General features: G+C 37.5%; 1 protein-coding gene across 2 annotated transcripts in view; it reads left to right on the top strand.

Annotated features, from left to right (window-relative positions):
* LOC136026017 (exocyst complex component 7-like) overlaps positions 1 to 18,086 on the top strand; it is a 56,628-nt gene that overhangs the window by 13,448 nt on the left and 25,094 nt on the right. For both annotated transcript variants that reach the window (XM_065702168.1, XM_065702167.1), the window contains exons 3-4: positions 11,696 to 11,889; positions 13,118 to 13,359. In XM_065702168.1, coding sequence (XP_065558240.1) covers positions 11,696 to 11,889; positions 13,118 to 13,359 — 436 coding nt within the window. The remainder of the gene's footprint in view (positions 1 to 11,695; positions 11,890 to 13,117; positions 13,360 to 18,086) is intronic.

Raw genomic sequence — 18,086 nt, 5'->3', positions numbered from 1 at the left:
GCAAACCTTGTAATTCTTGAAATGATATTTTTTTTCTATCATGAGATTCTCTTCCCTTGCACAGTGGTTTGATGGTTGTCAAAGCCTCCGAATATGAAGGTTTATCTTGTAGATTTTTTTTAGTTATTGAGTATTACTCTATTAATGTACTATCTCAGGGTTTTTTGACCATGGTTAATTACTTTTGGTGTCGTTTAGATTCCAAAGTGACCAAATAAATCTTTGCTTTTTTCACAATAGATAATTAAGGTTCTTCTGCATGTTATATTGCTAGCTATTGTCCTCTAAATTTATTGTTTTATTTTTAAAAATCGATAAAACACATGGGAAACTTCGTAATTACACAGAAGTCTCTTTGCTTTTGTTCTTGAATATTTCTTTTCTTGTGATTTTAAGGCATCTTATCTTAGAAGGAAAAAAACTTTTTTTTATATCTTGGCCCTAAGTCTTAAGGTAAATATGTCTACTTCGTTGCCATAAACGATACTTCCTTGTTGAGAACCATATTTTTGACTTACTTGACTTAAGTCCTATCCGGCCTTGGTGGTCGTCTTGGCGCCTCTCTCCTCACGAGCAAATGTATCTGTCAACTATACTGCTCTCTGCTTTGTGCCATTCTGAGAAGACTAGGGAGGTTGTAGTCGAAGAAGTTCTCCTTCCAGCGCTTTGGAGGGTGACCGCGAGGGCGAGAACTGAATGCGACCTTTCAAAGCAATTTTCGGTATTTGGTCGTTGGACATGCGCTGGACGTGGCCACCTGAGTTGTTGGAAGTGGACCCTGTCCAGGATGGTAGTGTTGTACTGCAGTCTTTCGAGTAGGTCAGTATTTAAACTCAATTTACATATGTTATGCCAGCGACTCGGCGCAGCAGCTTTGTCTCAAACGCAGTGAGTTGCCTAGAGTCATCTTCTCTGACTGTCCACGTTTCACAGCCGTACATAGCTACAGGAATGATGATGGAGCAGAATAGTTTAAGTTTTAGCTTCACAGAGATTTGATTTGGCTTCCATATTGGCATTCCATATTTTGATATCCACTGAGTGATTATTGTCGCTTGTGATCTGGCTCCCCGGATATGTGAAGCTGTCCACCCATTCTATTTCCGCTCCATCAAGCTTTATGTTTGGTGGGGATTGGATGTTTAACCTTGACACACACATGGCTTTCGTTTTATCCTCTTTGATTTTCATTCCGAAGGTCCGTGCAACTACTTCCAGGTTATCTGCTTTGGTTTGGAGTTCAGCAACGGATTCGGTGAGCTTGTCAATGTTGTCTGCGTGTGTCAGCTTGTCAATTACGATCCCTCCTAGCGTTGCCCCATTGGTTGCTTCAGCATGTGACATTACACAGTGGAGGAAGAGATTAAACATGTGAGTTGAGAGGATGCATCCTTGCAAAACACCAGCAGAAGTTTGCAATTCTTCGGTCGTTCCCTCAACTGTTTGTACTTGGCGTCTGAACCGCTCATACATATTACAGGTGAGTACTATGATGTTTGACAGGACGCCGTAATGCAGTAATATGTGCCAAAGTCCTTCCCTCCAAATTAAGTTGAAGGCTTGTTTGAAGTCAGTGAAGAGTAGATAGAGGTCCTGACCATATTCAAGGTATTTTTTCATTACTTGTCAGATGGCAAAAATCTTGTCTATCGTTCAGCGGTTTGCTTGGAAACCCGCCTGATGCTCAGGAATGATGTGACTGGCTAATGCTTTTATTATGCCCAGTAGTGTCTTGGTCAACACTTTGGCAGGTTAACTTGTCAGGCTGATTGGACGGTAGTTGTCGCATTCGGCTTTGGACCCTTTTTTATGCAATGGAACTGTAGTGGTGCAACACCTCGTTTTCGGGAAATAATCCTTGTGCCAGGCAGTTGTGGCAATTCTGTAGTAAAGGTCTGTTACGACTTCTGAGTCAACATTCAGGAGTCCTACTTGCAATCTATCTGGTCCAGCGATTTATTTGATTTGAGTGACTTGAAGGCAGCTTCAACCTCGCTTTTGAGTGGTGGTGGGCTTTGTTCCGATGGGGAGATGGTTAAATTCCTAAGAACGGTAGGGTCATGATTGATTGGGGGGTTCAACTTTTCTTGAAAATGCTGTTTCCACCTCTCTCTTATTCCTGCTGCATCGTTGATAGGAGTCCCGTCCTTATCCAGAAGTACATTCGTAAGTGTAGTTTGGCTCCTTGACATCTCTCGTATTCTTTTGTACACAGCATGGGTATTGCCTTTTCGGAAGTCGAGCTCACATTGGTCTCATTAGTTATGACTGTACGCGGTTAGAGCGTGTTTGAAAATCTTTTCTGTTAGTCGCTTAAGATGCTTATAAGGATTTCTACTTTCTCGGTCTTACCTATTAGCGACAGCACAATTGTCCTTACACAGTTGAATGATCTCATCGGTAATCCATGGCTTTTCAGAGCCATTAGTTCTTCCAAGGACTGTCTCTCTATGGAGATTTCGGTGCTCTTGTCGACTAGGGTGTCTATTTTATTTCCTGTAGACTCATTGAAGAATTCTCTAAGAGGGTTTTGAGAGCCAAATCGAGATTCATCCGGTAACGGTTGTAAGTTGACTCGTCTTTCAGAAGCTCGATACGGAATTTCGGGACATTTTTCTGTACTGTTGTTGCCAACTTCAGACGGAGGCGGAAAGATGCCATTACCATTGTGTCATCACTGTCAAACTCTCCTCCTGCAAGAGCGACTGTGTCTAGCGTGCTAGTTTTCCAGCGATTCGGGACGAGTACATAATCGATGCAACTTTTGGTGGTTCCATCAGGTGATTTCCACGTTACTTTTTGCCACTCTCTGTGTTTGAAAAGAGTGTTAGCCAATAGCTCGTTGTCCCGGCAGTATTCCAGAAGGTGCTCGCCACTTCCGTTTATGGTACCATATCAAAATTTGTTCATGACGTCTTCATTACCGACGGATTTCGCACCCACTACTGCATTAAAGTCTCCAATGACAAGAATTATATTTTTTTTTTGGAATGGAGTCTGTGAGGGTTTGGAGTTGGCTGTAAAATTCTTGAGTCTTCATCCCTACGAGAAGAATCTGGCACTTAAACCTGGATGATGCTCAGGTCCGCAGTCGAACCTTTAAGCCAGATTGCAATGATATGTTCGGAAACTGGAGTTGTGGAGATAAGTGATTTCTTTGCTTTTTTTGAAAGCATATATCCTACTCCTTGGCGATTAACTCCATCGTTACTACGTGACAAAAGTAGTGTTGTGTCCCTAATCTTTTCAACACCAGTTAGTGGAAGATTGGTTTCTGAGAGACCAAATGATGTCCCAGTTATACCTGTTGATTTCTCGTACAAGTAGATTCTTCTTTCCTTCCTTAACTAGGGTCCTTACGTTTAGAGCTCCTATCTGTTGTTTCAGGGGTAAAAAGGGGCGGGGCGTCCAATGCAGGATTTGACCTATTGGAAATTGCGGTTGCGGCGCAGCTGATCGTCAGGTCATCAGTAATCTTTCCGGCGGAGCTGGTCGTCTCATCGTCGGCTACCCTGGTCGCGGTATCTTGTTTTCATCATTGTAAAATTTGAGAGCAGTATCTGAGAAGAAAGGATGCTCAGCTAAATTTTGAGACAGTGGACTTGAACTTGAATCCTTCCATTAGGCGTCCTACATGGCCAATACAATTTTTTCATTAATGAGAGAAGGTTTGGCGCCTGCCGGGCCATTTCCACACGCCAGTGGGCCCTGCGCATCACCATCTCTGGGGCCCCCTTCGTCCTATGCACAAATTTATAACGGTCGTGCATGGGTGCTTCAGTTTCATTTTTATGGATCCCTTAGGGCTGGGTCCACCCTGGTCCACGCCTCCTTGTTACATATTCGGAGGTATTCTTTATATCTAAAAGACTTTCCCCTAGTTGCCGCCTGGGGACGTGCCTGGTGCCTAGAGGGAGACTAAATTCCCAAGGCTGTACTCAGGAGAGCCAGGAAACCATATTTTTACATGGAAAATGACTGTTTTAATGAAAATGGTAATTTCTATGAGCAATGTTTTGCATCTCTTTGAAAGGCTTGGGTTGCGTTTTTATTTAAGTGCGGTGATCGTTCTGAGTGAATATTTTCACAAAGCTTTTTCCACAAAAGAAGTTTTTAAAGAAAAGTGAAGATCTACATTAAATCAAACATAAACAGAAATAAATTAAAATAATAATTCAAATATAAAACGGCTATAAATCACTATCAATAATTAAATTAAATTCGAACCGAATAAAAATTGTAATATATAACTAAGACAAACTTAAAACGAGAAGAAACTACCGCAGAGTGGAGTAGGGTTAAAGTCCCTCGTGCCCTGTAAGTCTAGAACGTAATTTACATTTTACTGAAAACAACTTCCCCCAGACAATTCCCTTGGAACATCTCCAACTGCAAAGTTTAGCAGATAAAGAGAAAGTATGATAAATAAAAAGAATTTTGTTTTGGCATTCTTTCGAACCCCCAGTGTAAAATTTCCCCTGGAAAGTTTACCCCGGAAATTTTTCTCCACACAGAAAATTATCCCCAGGGAAACCCACCCTAAGCACAAAATCCCCGAAAAATGTCTGTATACTTCTCAATGATAAATACTATACATAAACAGTATGGAAATTTTATAGCTTAAAGACTAATCCCCAGGGGCTGAGGGGGTGGGGGTCATGTTATCTCCAAAGGCATAGTTTTGTGACTTTCAAACTACGCTGAACAAAATGGCTATTATGGCTCAAAATTTTGGTCGGATGATTTTCGGGCGTAGGAGGGGGGTTAATTGCCTTCTAATCTTTTTGGTCATTTAAAAGGGGAAAGAACTTTTAATTTCTGTTAAAATGAGCCCTCTCCCGATGTCATAGAATCATCGGCTCGATATGATCACCCCTGGGGAAAATACAACAAATAAACACGCATTCGTGATCTTTCTTCTGACAAAAAAAAAAAAAAAACACAAAATCCAGTGATTTTGCAGATAGGAGCTTGAAACCTCTACACTAGAATTCTGTACGTTGAATTTGATGGTGTAATTTTCATGGAGATTCTTTGGTTTTTATGGGTTATTTCTTCCCTTTTCAAACATCAGGCAAATTTTCTCGGGCTCGTAGCCTTTTAAGGTCAACACTAAGCTAATGAATCTTATGTATTTAGAATCAGCATAATTATTCGATTCTTATAATATTAAATTAAAAAAAACAAGTTTTTTTTTTAACGGAAAGTAAGGAGCTACATTAAAACTTAAAACGAACAGAAATCACTACGTATGTGAAAGGGGCTGCTTCCTCATCAACGCCCGCTCTTTACGCTAAAGTTTGACTCTTTTTTTTATCTCTGCTTTTTAAAACAGTGAAAAACTTTAGCGTAAAGAGTGGGGCGTTGATGAGGAAGCATCCTCTTTCACCTACGAAGTAATTTCTGTTAGTTTTAAGTTTTAATTTTCGCTCCTTACTTTCCGTTAATAAAAACTTTTTTTTTATTTAATTTCTGAACGTTTTTGAATCAATGCATGTTTTGATTTTGGCTCTCCGCCAAATAATTAAAAGGAAATTTGCATATTTATTTTTTTTGGCTAAATGGCTTTCTCATAGTTTTGATCGAGTGATTTTGAGAAAAAAAGGAGCGAGGGAGGAGGCCTAGTTGCCCTCCGATTTTTTGGTTACTTAGAAAGACAACCAGAACTTTTAATGTTTTACAAACGTGTTTATTAGTAAAAGATATACGTAACTTATAAATTAGCTTACGTAACGAACTTCTGTATTCTCATGATTTTGTTACGTATATGAAGGGGTTCACCCCTTCGTCAGTACCTCGCTCTTTTCACCAAAGCTCAAATTTTGTCCCAATTTCTTAAGAATGACCCCTGAATCACAAAAGCCGTAGAATAAATAGTTGAAATTACTAAAAATACTTTAGCGTAAAGAGCGAGGTATTAGGAGGAGGTGAGCCCATCATATGCGTAATAATTTCTGTTCATATTAAGTTTTAATTCTGCTCCTTACTTTCAGTTGAAAAAACTTTTTCATGTTTATTTTTTCATTGTTTTTTAAATAATGCTAGAAAATCCTGCGCTCCCTTCATGGAAATTTTCTTCCCCCGTGATAAATTCCTCCAAGAAAATTTCCCCCAACATCCCCCTCTTCTCAACCCCCCCCCCCCAACCAAAAAATCCCCGTGAAAACGTCTACACACTTCCAAATAACCATTACTATATGTAAACACTGGTCAAAGTTTGTAACTTGTAGCCCCTCCCACGGTGAATTTGGGGGAGTAAGTCGTCCCCAAAGACATAGTTATAAGGTCTGTTGACTACGGTGAATAAAATGGCTATCTCAGAATTTTGATCTGGTGACTTCGGGAAAATAATTAGCGTGGGAGGGGGCCTAGGTGCCCTCCAACTTTGGTCACTTTAATAGGGCACTAGAACTTTTCATTTCCGTTAGAATGAGCCCTCTTGCAAGATTCTAGGACCACTGGGTCGATACGATCACCCCTGGAAAAAAAAAACAACAAACAAACAAATAAACACGCATCCGTGATCTGCCTTCTGGCAAAAAATACAAAATTCCATATATTTGTAGATAGTAGCTTGAAACTTCCATAATAGGGTTCTCTGACACGATGAATCTGATGGTGTGTTTTTCGTTAAGATTCTATGACTTTTAGGGGTTGTTTTCCCCTATTTTCTAAAATAAGGCAAATTTTCTCAGGCTCGTAACTTTTGGGTAAGATGGGTAAGACTAAACTTGATGAAACTTATATATTTAAAGTCAGCATTAAAATGCGATTATTTTGATGTAACTATTGGTATCAAAATTCCATTTTTTAGAGTTTTGGTTACTATTGAGCCAGGTCGCTCCTTACTACAGTTTGTTTCCACGAACTGTTTGATTCGTTACCACGAACTGTTTGATATTTGCTGATATCAAAATAATTAACGGCACTTTCGGTAGAGGTGAGAGGGGGGCAGTTAGTGTCATCCCCGAAGCCGTATCTACTGGAATTTTCGACAATTAAAAAAGAAATAGCTCTCTCAAATCTGTATCTGATATCATGGGGGATATGAGGCGCTGGGCAGTATAAAAGGGCACGGTGAGGTTGCTTACTAACTTCCAATCTCTTTACACTCTCAAGAGAGACATTAGAACTTTCACCCTTTCTGAAGTTTCCGTGGCCACCCCTTCCATCCGAAAAGGTTGGAAGAATACATTTGGAAGCACGTGATTATTTACTAGGGTAACGCCAGAGTATTAGTATGATTATGCAAAAACTCTTGAGTTATCAACTTGCGATACTCAAACGTAAAGTTGATTATTTTGAATACCTAAATTAAGCATAAAAAGTATACTCTTTTGATGTCCACATTGCATTCTAAGTCCTGTTTTTAGGGTTTTGGTTGCCCTTTTTTGAATCTACATAAAATGTAACTTCTTTTGGTTTGAGGATGTTAAAATAAAAACACACAAGCCCAAAGATGTTTTTTCGCAGTTGAACAAAGTATGGAAGACTAGAAAAATAAGTCTTCGAACCACGATTGGAAGCTACAGTGATGATGGTGGTCAAGTATCGTACTGAAGAGTGGACTCTTGAAACACAGAGGACGATTTGTTAAATGTTTTCTAGAGAATTCGGCTACGGATTGTTTGGGTACCTATCTGACTGACCGTGTCTCTAACAGTAAGCTATACGAAAAATGTGGTTCAATCCTGCTTTCTGGGACTATAATGAGAGAAAGGTTGAGATGACTAGGACACGTTTTGTGAATGAAAGATGACTGATTGCCAAAAATTGTCCTTGTCACCCAACCATCTAGGTCCAAGCGAGAAGCAGGTCGTCCCCGAATGGAGTGGGAGAATGTCGTAAGAAAAGATTTAAGAGAAATGGGAACTTCTTTTGAGGGTTTAAATAGATTGAGATGGAGGAGGAGCATACGTAACTGTGTTGGCCTCAGGCGGCTTGGTGCTCCATTGAGTTGTTAGGAGTAGTAGTAGTTTACATACCCACTTTTTAGAGTTTTGGTTAGTATTAATGGAAGTCCCTCAAGGAAAAGAGAGGCTTGAAGAGAAGAGATTCACCCTTCACTCCTTATAAGACTTTGGTCTCTACTGTGCAAAGGGGTTCTGCTCTCAGATTGTTTGAGTAAATTTATTTTGTATGATTGAAGTATACAGCCCAACAAATGGATCAAACAGTTTGTGGTAACGAACTGTAGTAAGGAGCAATCCGGCTCAATAGTAACCAAAACTCTAAAAAATTGAATTTTGATATCAATAGCTACATCAAAAGAATCGCATTTTAATGCTGATTTTAAATATATAAGTTTCATCAAGTTTAGTCTTACCCATCAAAAGTTACGAGCCTGAGAAAATTTGCCTTATTTAGGAAAATAGGAGGAAACACCCCCTAAAAGTCGTAGGATCTTAACGAAAATGACACCATCAGATTCAGCGTATCAGAGAACCCTACTGTAGAAGTTTCAAGCTCCTATCTACAAAAATGTGGAATTTTGTATTTTTTGCCAGAAGACAAATCACAGGTGCGTGTTTATTTGTTTTTTTTTTTGTTTTTTTTTCCCCAGGGGTCATCGTATCGACCAAGTGGTCCTAGAATGTCGCAAGAGGGCTCATTCTAACGGAAATGAAAAGTTCTAGTGCCCTTTTTAAGTGACCAAAAAAATTGGAGGGCATCTAGGCCCCCTCCCACGCTCATTTTTTCCCAAAGTCAACAGATCAAAATTTTGAGATAGCCATTTTGTTCAACATAGTCGAAAATCATAATAACTATGTCTTTGGGGATGACTTACTCCCCCACAATCCCTGGGGGAGGGGCTGCAAGTTACAAACTTTGACCAGTGTTTACATATAGTAATGGTTATTAGGAAGTGTACAGACGTTTTCAGGGGGATTTTATTTTGTTTGGGGGTGGGGCTGAGGGGGGGGGGCTATATTGGAGGATCTTTCCTAGGAGGAATCTGTCATGGGGGAAGAAAAATTCAATGACAAGGGTGCAGGATTCTCTAGCATTACTATAAGAAAACAATGAAAAATGAACATGAAAACGTTTTTTCAAATGAAAGGAAGAAGTAGCATTGAAACTTAAAACGAACAGAGATTATTACGCATATGAGGGGTTCCAAAAATTCTTTAGCATAAAGAGCGAGGTATTTAGGAGGAGATAAATACCTTGCTCTTTATGCTAAAGTATTTTTAGTAATTTCAACTATAAATAGGGTCATTCTTATAGGGGTCATTCTTAAAGAATTGGGACAAAACTTGCGATTTAGTGTAAAGAGCGAGGTATTAACGAGGGTACAAACCCCCTCGTATACATAATAAAAATATAAGGTTATGAAAGTTTGTTACGTAAGTTAATTCTTAAGTTACGTATATTTTTTACTAATAAAAACGTTCATTAAAAATTAAAAGTTCTAGTTGCCTTTTTAAGTAACCGAAAAATTGAAGGGCAACTAGGCCTCCTTCTCCACCCCTTATTTCTCAAAATCGTCTGATCAAAACTAAGAGAAAGCCATTTAGCCAAAAAAAGAATTAATATACAAATTTCATTTTAATAATTTATGTGTGGAGAGCCAAAACCAAACATGCATTAATTCAAAAACGTTCAGAAATTAAATAAAAAAAAAACTAATTTTTTTAGCTGAAAGTAAGGAGCGACATTAAAACTTAAAACGAACAGAAATTACTCCGTATATGAAATGAGTTGTCCCCTCCACAATCCCTCGCTCTTTACGCTAAAGTTTGACTCTTTGCCACAATTCTACTTTTTAAAACAATTAAAAGCTTTAGCGTAAAGAGCGAGGGATTGTGGAGGGGACAACTCATTTCATATACGGAGTAATTTCTGTTCGTTTTAAGTTTTAATGTCGCTCCTTACTTTCAGCTAAAAAAATTAGTTTTTTTTTATTTAATTTTTTTTTTGCCAGAAGACAAATCACGGGTGCGTGTTTATTTGTTTGTTTGTTTTTTTTTTGTTTTTTTCCCCAGGGGTCATCGTATCGATCAAGTGGTCCTAGAATGTCGCAAGAGGGCTAATTCTAACGGAAATGAAAAGTTCTAGTGCCCTTTTTAAGTGACCAAAAAAATTGGAGGGCATCTAGGCCCCCTCCCACGCTCATTTTTTCCTAAGGTCAACGGATCAAAATTTTGAGATAGCCATTTGGTTCAGCATAGTCGAAAACCATAAAAACTATGTCTTTGGGATGACTTACCTCCCCACAGTCCCTGGGGGAGGGGCTACAAGTTACAAAATTTGACCAGTGCTTACACATAGTAATGGTTATTGGGAAGTGTGTAGGCGTTTTCAGTAGGATTTTTTGGTTGGGGGGAGTGGTTGAGAATAGGGGGATAGGCTGGGGGAGCTTTCTATCGAGGAATTTGTCATGGTAGAAGAAAATTTCCATGAAGGGAGCGCAGGATTTACTAGCATTATTAAAAAAAAACAATGAAAAAAGAAATATGAAAAAGTTTTTTTCAGCTGGAAGTAAAGAGCAGCATTAAAACTTAAAACGAACAGAAATTATTACCCATATGAGGGGCTCACCTCCTCCTAATACCCCGCTCTTTACGCTAAAGTATTTTTAGTAATTTCAACTATTTATTTTACGGCTTTGGTGATTCAGGGGTCATTCTTAATGAATTGGGACAAAATCTAAGCTTTAGTGTAAAGAGCGAGGTACTGACGAGGGGGCGAACCCCCTCATATATTTAATAAAAACATGAGAATACAAAACTTCTTTACGTAAGCTAATTTATAAGTTACGTATATCTTTTACAAAAAAAAAAAAGATTAGTAAAAAATTAAAAGTTCTTGTTGCCTTTATCTTAATTAACCAAAAAATCGGAGGGCAACTAGGCTTCCTCCCCCGCTCTTTTTTCTCAAAATCATTCAATCAAAATTATGAGAAAGTCATTTAGCAAAAAAAATAATAAATATGCAAATTTCGTTTTAATTATTCCTCTGCGGAGAGCCAAAATCAAAACGTGCATTGATTGAAAAACGTTCAGAAATTAAATAAAAAAAAAAACAGGTTTTTTTAACTGAAAGTAAGGAGCAAAATTAAAACTTAAAACGAACAGAAATTACTTCGTATATGAAAGGGGCTGCTTCCTCACCAACATCCCGCTCTTTACGCTAAAGTTTTTTACTGTTTTAAAAAGAAGAGTTGAGGGAAAGAGTCAAACTTTAGCGTCAAGAGCGGGATGTTGGTGAGGAAGCAGCCCCTTTCATATACGAAGTAATTTCTGTTCGTTTTAAGTTTTAATTTTGCTCCTTACTTTCAGTTAAAAAAACTTGTTTTTTTTATTTAATTCCAGAAGAGAGCCAAGGGATATTTCCTGCAGTTCTTCACGTTCAATGCACAGATCCATGACACCTAACTGTAACGCTCATCTAGATTGTAACCGTAGTGTAAAAAAGGTAGAATCATGGAGGAAGAATGAAGAAATCTGTCCCCATAGGCGAGTCTTAGCTCTTAAGAGTCGTTATTAAACCATACTTTTTTTTTACTATAATATAAAATAAAAAAAACTAATTCTTTAGAGATTCTGTCACAGAAATTTTTGGGCAGTATTTGTCCTTTTAAGGGGACATTGACGGCTCCTCTCTGGTCAAAATCTGTGATTTCCCATTAGCTTTTATCGTGGGCCCTATGGATATCAAATTACTTGAATGTTAATTCTTTATTTCTTTTCAGACTTGGAAAAAACGGTAAAAGCTTTGGAAGATGTTTTGGGTTACTACTATGTAAGCCGTGATTTAGACTCAGTTATAAAAGATAGACCATTGAATATTGGTGTTGACAGATATTTAGCAGCTTTAGAAAGATTGAAGAGTGCCTCTCAGTTTTTTATTCGAAATAGTCCAGAATCAAAAGAACTTGAAAACGTGGTAAGTATTGTTGACTTTGATCAATAGATGCGTTTTTTTTTTTAAATCATAGATGTATTAAGTCATGTGTGTTAAAAATCAAATGGGAAAAAAACACATACACAACCATTCTTAGAAACCAATACTAATGATAATTACCTTATAAAACTTCTTGCTTGTAACTTCTTGCTTCTGTAATTCTTAATGCTTATAATAATCCTTTATAATTGACACCTCTTAAAAGTTTTTTATAGCAAATTCGATGTCTCCACTGGTTTCTGCAAGTGATTTACTCATATACCGTTTAATTTGCTGCGTTGAGCCAGCATATTAAACTGGCTCTAATATTACACCGGCTCTTCATTTACATTGCCGCACATAGGGATAAAATTAAGAATCTTTCATAAAAGCTTCTCAGACGGTGCTCTCCCTTAACAGTAAAGTGTCATTTATTTCCTTATGTTTCCAAGTACAAACAAATCCTCAGTAAAAAAGACTGTCGAGATTTAATTTATTTTTTGGTTTGAAAATACCCTGTTTTCATCCTATTATCTTCGTTTTTCAAAGGAGTGAGTGTCGTTGAATCTTGCTAGGAAAAGGGGGTTGTCACCAAAAGGGAAAAAAATATGATCCGACCCAAGTTTTTTGAATTTTCATCAGAAATTCTTTAAACCCCTCGTGAGAAGAGCAGGGTAAATCCCCCCTTCTAAAGCTTTTCTATAAGTTTGAGTGACCCTTGTACTAATCAATGCTTTAAAGAGAAGGTAGGGCTGTGTAAAACAATGTATAAATCAAAAGAATCTAAATTTTATGTAAAATTAGCATAAGCACTTTTTTTTCTTGTATAAGCAAGCTTCGTGAAGTTTAAATGGACATTTAGACAATAACTTGTGGAAAAAAATTGATCAAACAGTTTGGGGTGAGTCACATTAAGTGAAGGACGTGAAGTAAAGCCCTTGTCGATTGAAATCTACTTAAAAACAGGATTTGGATTGTGATATACACATCAGCAGAATCTGCTTTTTGTGACAATTCTAAATATACCTAATTCATACGCTATCTATCACAAGCCTGTAATATCCCTGTTCAAGTTGTTCGATTCGACTTAAAATCGTCTTTTTCTGCAAGGTTGTTACCAAACTACATAAGGTAATATTCCATACTTGTGCTGTTTGGACTTGCCATTTTTATTATCACTTAAAATAATATTTTTAATAATTTCACTTTTTATGCAATCTCTTTCTTCTAGATCTGTCTACTTGAGTTTGGTATAGTTACGTTGAATGATGAGTTCAAGGATATAGTTTCTCGTAACTCTAAGCCCCTTTTACCTGTGAATGTCACTGACCTCATATCAGGAGACGTAGATTCAGAAAAGATGGTGTCCCTAGACTTCCTGCCCGTTGACAAGAGGGAGGTTCTTTCGAAAATAGCGGATTGGCTTCTTTTAGAAGACAAGGATGAATTTATGAACATCTATGCAACATTCAGGTAGGATCAGTAAATTGTTCTATTAAACCTAGATTAAGGCTTTTAATTTGTCATGCAAAAAATCAGGGACATTTTGTAAAATTGGTTCGGCATATGACACTTTTCTCTGTGCTTTTAACAGTCCTTGTTGTTCTGACGGATAGCTTTGTAAATGAAAAACAAGAAGCCTAAAAAACTAATTTTGGCCATATTTCGTAATTCATATCTTTCCAATCATGGTCGGTTTCGCATACTTTCAGTGAGACTAGGCTTATAATCCGCTGCTCAAAAAAAAGTATAACTAGTAGGCCTACATAATGTCGATATGATATTTACTTTAGATCCAGATTCAGAACATTTACGTTTGAAAAAAGAGTTTTGATATTCAACCGAATCTGTTTGTTTTATACTTTTTTAAACTTCAATCTGAAACATCGGTTGGATTTCACATCTTCTAAATAAATGAGCACTCTTTTCACCAATGACCTAAATTAGTCTGTTGAAAGTAAGCTTCTCTTTTGAAAGTAACTGCACTGTCACTTTTGTTAACAAGGAGGTGGAGCTTAAAAGTGCGCCTAGACGGTAAACCAGATTAAACTTTCAATTTTGCGAACGCTAGTTTGTGCCAAGAATGGTATATAGCTTTTCTTGACTCTTCAAATGCATGATTATCAGAGGAATTGACTCCGGGTTGTTTTTGGATACTCCTCTGACTGACCGTATCTCAAATAGTAAGCTGTGCGAAAAATGTGGTTCAGTCCTGTTTTCAGGGGCTATAGTGGGAGAAAGGTTGAGATAGCTAGGGCACTTTCTATGGATGAAAGATGATAAATTGCCCAACATCGTCCTTTTCAGGCAACTTTATTGGGCTAGGTTGAAAGTAGGTCGCCCTCGAATGGGGTGAGAGGATTTCGAAAGGAAAATTTTTAGGGAAATGGTAACTTCTAGGATGGGTGCAAAGAGGGAAGCTTTGAATAGATTGGGATGAAGAAGGAGGATACGGAGCTGTGTTGGCCTGAGGCGGCTTGGTGCTGCAGGGAGTTGTTAGTAGTAGTAGTAAATGCATGATGCCTGTTTAACTAAAAATAAGTCATTTCTGAAAATGGTACAATATTATTCCAAGCTATTCTGGGTAAAATAGATTCTGGAACTACTCTGGACAAAATGGTTTATCCGATTTCGATATTTTTCATTGCTTAGCTGTACCAGCAATATTTTCATAGCTGGGCTGTTGCTTCAATTAATTCCGACATCTTATCAGGATTATCCTCAAAAATAATTATCAGACGAATGAAATTACTACCCAAAGATTTCATACTTATTTGATCCATGTAGGCCGATTAGGTTAGAAATAAATATTTAAAAACTTCCTTTTCTTTTTTGTTTTTATAGCCTTTCCTGTTATAATGTTAATGCCCTTGACTCAATTTGATTCAACTGTTCTCTTCTGGAATAACTTTTGATTGCTAGTAGATTCTACAAATCTAGGTCATGCCTATTTAATGCTAGCTGGTTTAAGTCATAAATTAAACCGGTAATATTTGATCTTGTTTCTCGCCTCTTTTCTAATATTGGATTAGCTCTGAATGTTGATAAATATGGGTACCTAGCATTTTATGTAACATCGCCATCTACAGTTTTGTACTACCATGTGGATCTTCTTCAATTTGATGTGCTAATGCTATTAAGTGGCTTTGTATCCATATCTGCAATGCACTGTCAGGGCGCTTTTCAAAAGCTCTTGTCAACATTAAACAAAAGCATCAATTAGGCTATGGAAAAACTGTCGCTAATCGTGGTCGTTACTCACGTCGAGCGCTCGCCCGTCGTTATAGTAGCTTCTGTGATCACTCCGTTTTATTTATGTCTGGTATGTATCCTCTGCTTCAGAAGAAGCAGCTAAAATCAATTCGAGTGATGTACTTTCGGTACCTCAAGTACCTACTTTATTTGTCTCGATCTGATCGAAATCATGCTATTGCTAGTAAATACGATGCTATGAACATTTCGGTGTCATTTGAAAGCTTAAACATTGTTTTAAATGATAATGCTGCTTTTTCTCTGGGTTATTTCTACCCGCTCATCCGATTGTTGTGCCGTTAGTGGTTGTTTATTATATCCGTGTATATTGATGTTTCTTCGTGTTTCTTTTTCCTAGTACCCCGCTTGTGCTCTGTCGTTTTGCAGTGAGTTAAACTAAATTTTTATTGTTATTATAAATTCTCGAAGTGATCACCATTAAATGTTTTAGAAAATCCATTAAAAAAGGTCATACAATAGCGCCTTACCTCAAAAATGAGTTAGGTGTTGGACTGCATAAGTCGTAGAATGGCCCATTGTGAATCCAGATCTACCACTACTAATACTAAGTGATCCATTTCTTCTTGAATAACTCTAATTGTACTTAAATTATTTTCCGTATCTACTCAATAAACAAACAGTAACGATTTTGGTTGCAAATTAACCCAATTTAAGGAATATTTTCCTTCATGTAGAGGTACTATCTTTGATTTATATATATATATATATATATATATATATATATATGTATATATATATATATATATATATATATATATATACTCTACAGGAATTTGTGTTGTGCAATTGATAAGTTAATCAGATAAATATGCAGGATTGGTGAAGGAATCTTCATACCAGGAACAAATTTTAATAGAAATGATTATTATTACACCAAAATATGTGAAAAAAAATTTGGAAAATAACGTTGTAAAAGCCTTTAAAAATCTGAAACCGCGGAATGCTGTAAAATTTCACTTAAAGGTCCAAATAAAATGTATGAATTTTAGCCAAAAATAGAAATGACTTCGAATGAGTTTTTAAAAGTCTTATACCATGAATTTGGATCTGCTTAGAACATACATCAGCTTTAGGATTGCTTTACGTTTTAATTTCGTCCTAGAAACACATAAAAGCTAAATTTTTGCTGAGACAGCCTGAAAATTGATTTTTCTTCAAAAATGATTTGGAATATCCGAGCAAAATACTGAAATTGGTCCAACCTATTGGTCCAGTATAGTCGCAGAATTTATTTTAACCATAATAGCTCGGAATCATATCGGACCATTTACATAAATGACCTTTGTTTTTACTTAAACAGGCATTATGCATTTTGGGTGAAGGAAAGCCTGTTGTTCTTGGTACAAATTAGTGTCCACAAAAACTAAACGTTTGATCTGGTTTACCGCCTGGGCGCACTTTTGAGCCACAAACTCGTGCTGCTTGAAAATGTTACCTTGGATTCCTTTGTAAACTCTCTGAGTCATCATTCTCCTTGGCTATTGAGAAGAAAAGTGTAAATATTTTTATTATGTCCCAAAAAGAGAATCTGGCTATTCGTTTCTAGCTGGCGTTCAAGTCACGACTCTTAATCCTAAATTTAGCATGTGAACCGTATATTCCTAAAGCAAAATGTTCTGAAAATCTGGTATCTGTGTCGTAAATATACGTACAGGTCCTACAATTAATGAGACGTCTCAGTGTTTCTCCGGAGGTGGGGGGAGCAAGAGCGTCAATTCATGAAAATGTAGGAGGAGTGGCTAGATTTTCCTCCATTTTGTTTTCTCATGAAAGTACCAAAAAGTTAGTTTTCAAAATTTAGGGGGATGGAGTAAAAACACGGGGAAAGGGAGGGAGTCTTTGGACCAATTTCAGAAAAGTGCCCCTTCCTTGTGTGTGTAGGTATACACTGCTAAACTACGATCATATATTTTACCCTCAAACTTTCAAACCAATCTTATCGTAATGTCACTCGTAGTAATTATTGATAAAGCTGCAACCGCTCTCTTTCAGAGTTCTGCGGGTTGGTTACAAAACTTAAATGTTTAAAAGTTGTACGTAACGGAATAAAACTTTCCGTTGCCTGTATAATTAAGCGATCTCTGCCTAGCTATTTGTCTCCTAGCTACTACCAATCCTCTGAACACTATCGTGCAATCCGGCTTGCAGACGTGATCATAATTAACGCCTATTTGCCCCATGATAGAAGATCTGTTTCTTCCTTCTCCAGCTATGTGAATGCCTGCAATAAATTAAAGACTCTCATATCTGGTATTGAGCGTCTGGGATACAAGTGGGTGCTTATAGGCGACTTAAACTGTGACATCACCGTTTCCTCGACACGAAAGGAAGCGCTTTTTCAGTGTCTACCCTCAGTATTTAAGGTCCTAACGAAAGACCATAGTTTTACATATATCCACTGTATTGGTTCTGTCTCAAATTTAGACCACTGTATCTGCCATCATTCATTAAAAACTTCAGCAGTACATGTTGATGAAGATGAGAGAGATTATGATCATTTACCTCTTTATTTTGATATTATGGTTACTTCTGACATATACTCGAACCAACCCTCAATGTCGCATAAGTGGTTTGAAAAACGTGATTGGTCTAGTGCGAACATGCCTCTTTACCTTGCTACCCTTGGAACTCTACTGTCCACCGTACGTGTCCCTTTCCATCTTCTTTGCACAAATGCGTACCCTATTATTGACAATGCTCGTGCTGATTTGAATCGCTATTATCGTGACATTATCTTATGTATAAAGCACGCTGAAGCTGTGGCCATCCCGCTGATCCGTGTCAGGCGGAATACCCAAAAACCAATTTGGAAGTGTGATCCTTTGCTGAAAAAAGTCAAGAATAAGGCCAAATTCTGGTTAAGAATCTGGTCTGCCTGTGGTCGACCTTCTTGGGGTACTGTGTTTGATCTAAAACAAAAGACGAAA

Source organism: Artemia franciscana, chromosome 4 (assembly GCF_032884065.1).
Source record: "Artemia franciscana chromosome 4, ASM3288406v1, whole genome shotgun sequence".
Classification (NCBI taxonomy): Eukaryota; Metazoa; Arthropoda; class Branchiopoda; order Anostraca; family Artemiidae; genus Artemia; species Artemia franciscana.
The sequence above is the reverse complement of the archived record's forward strand: the minus strand, read 5'-3'. Positions and strand labels throughout refer to the sequence as shown.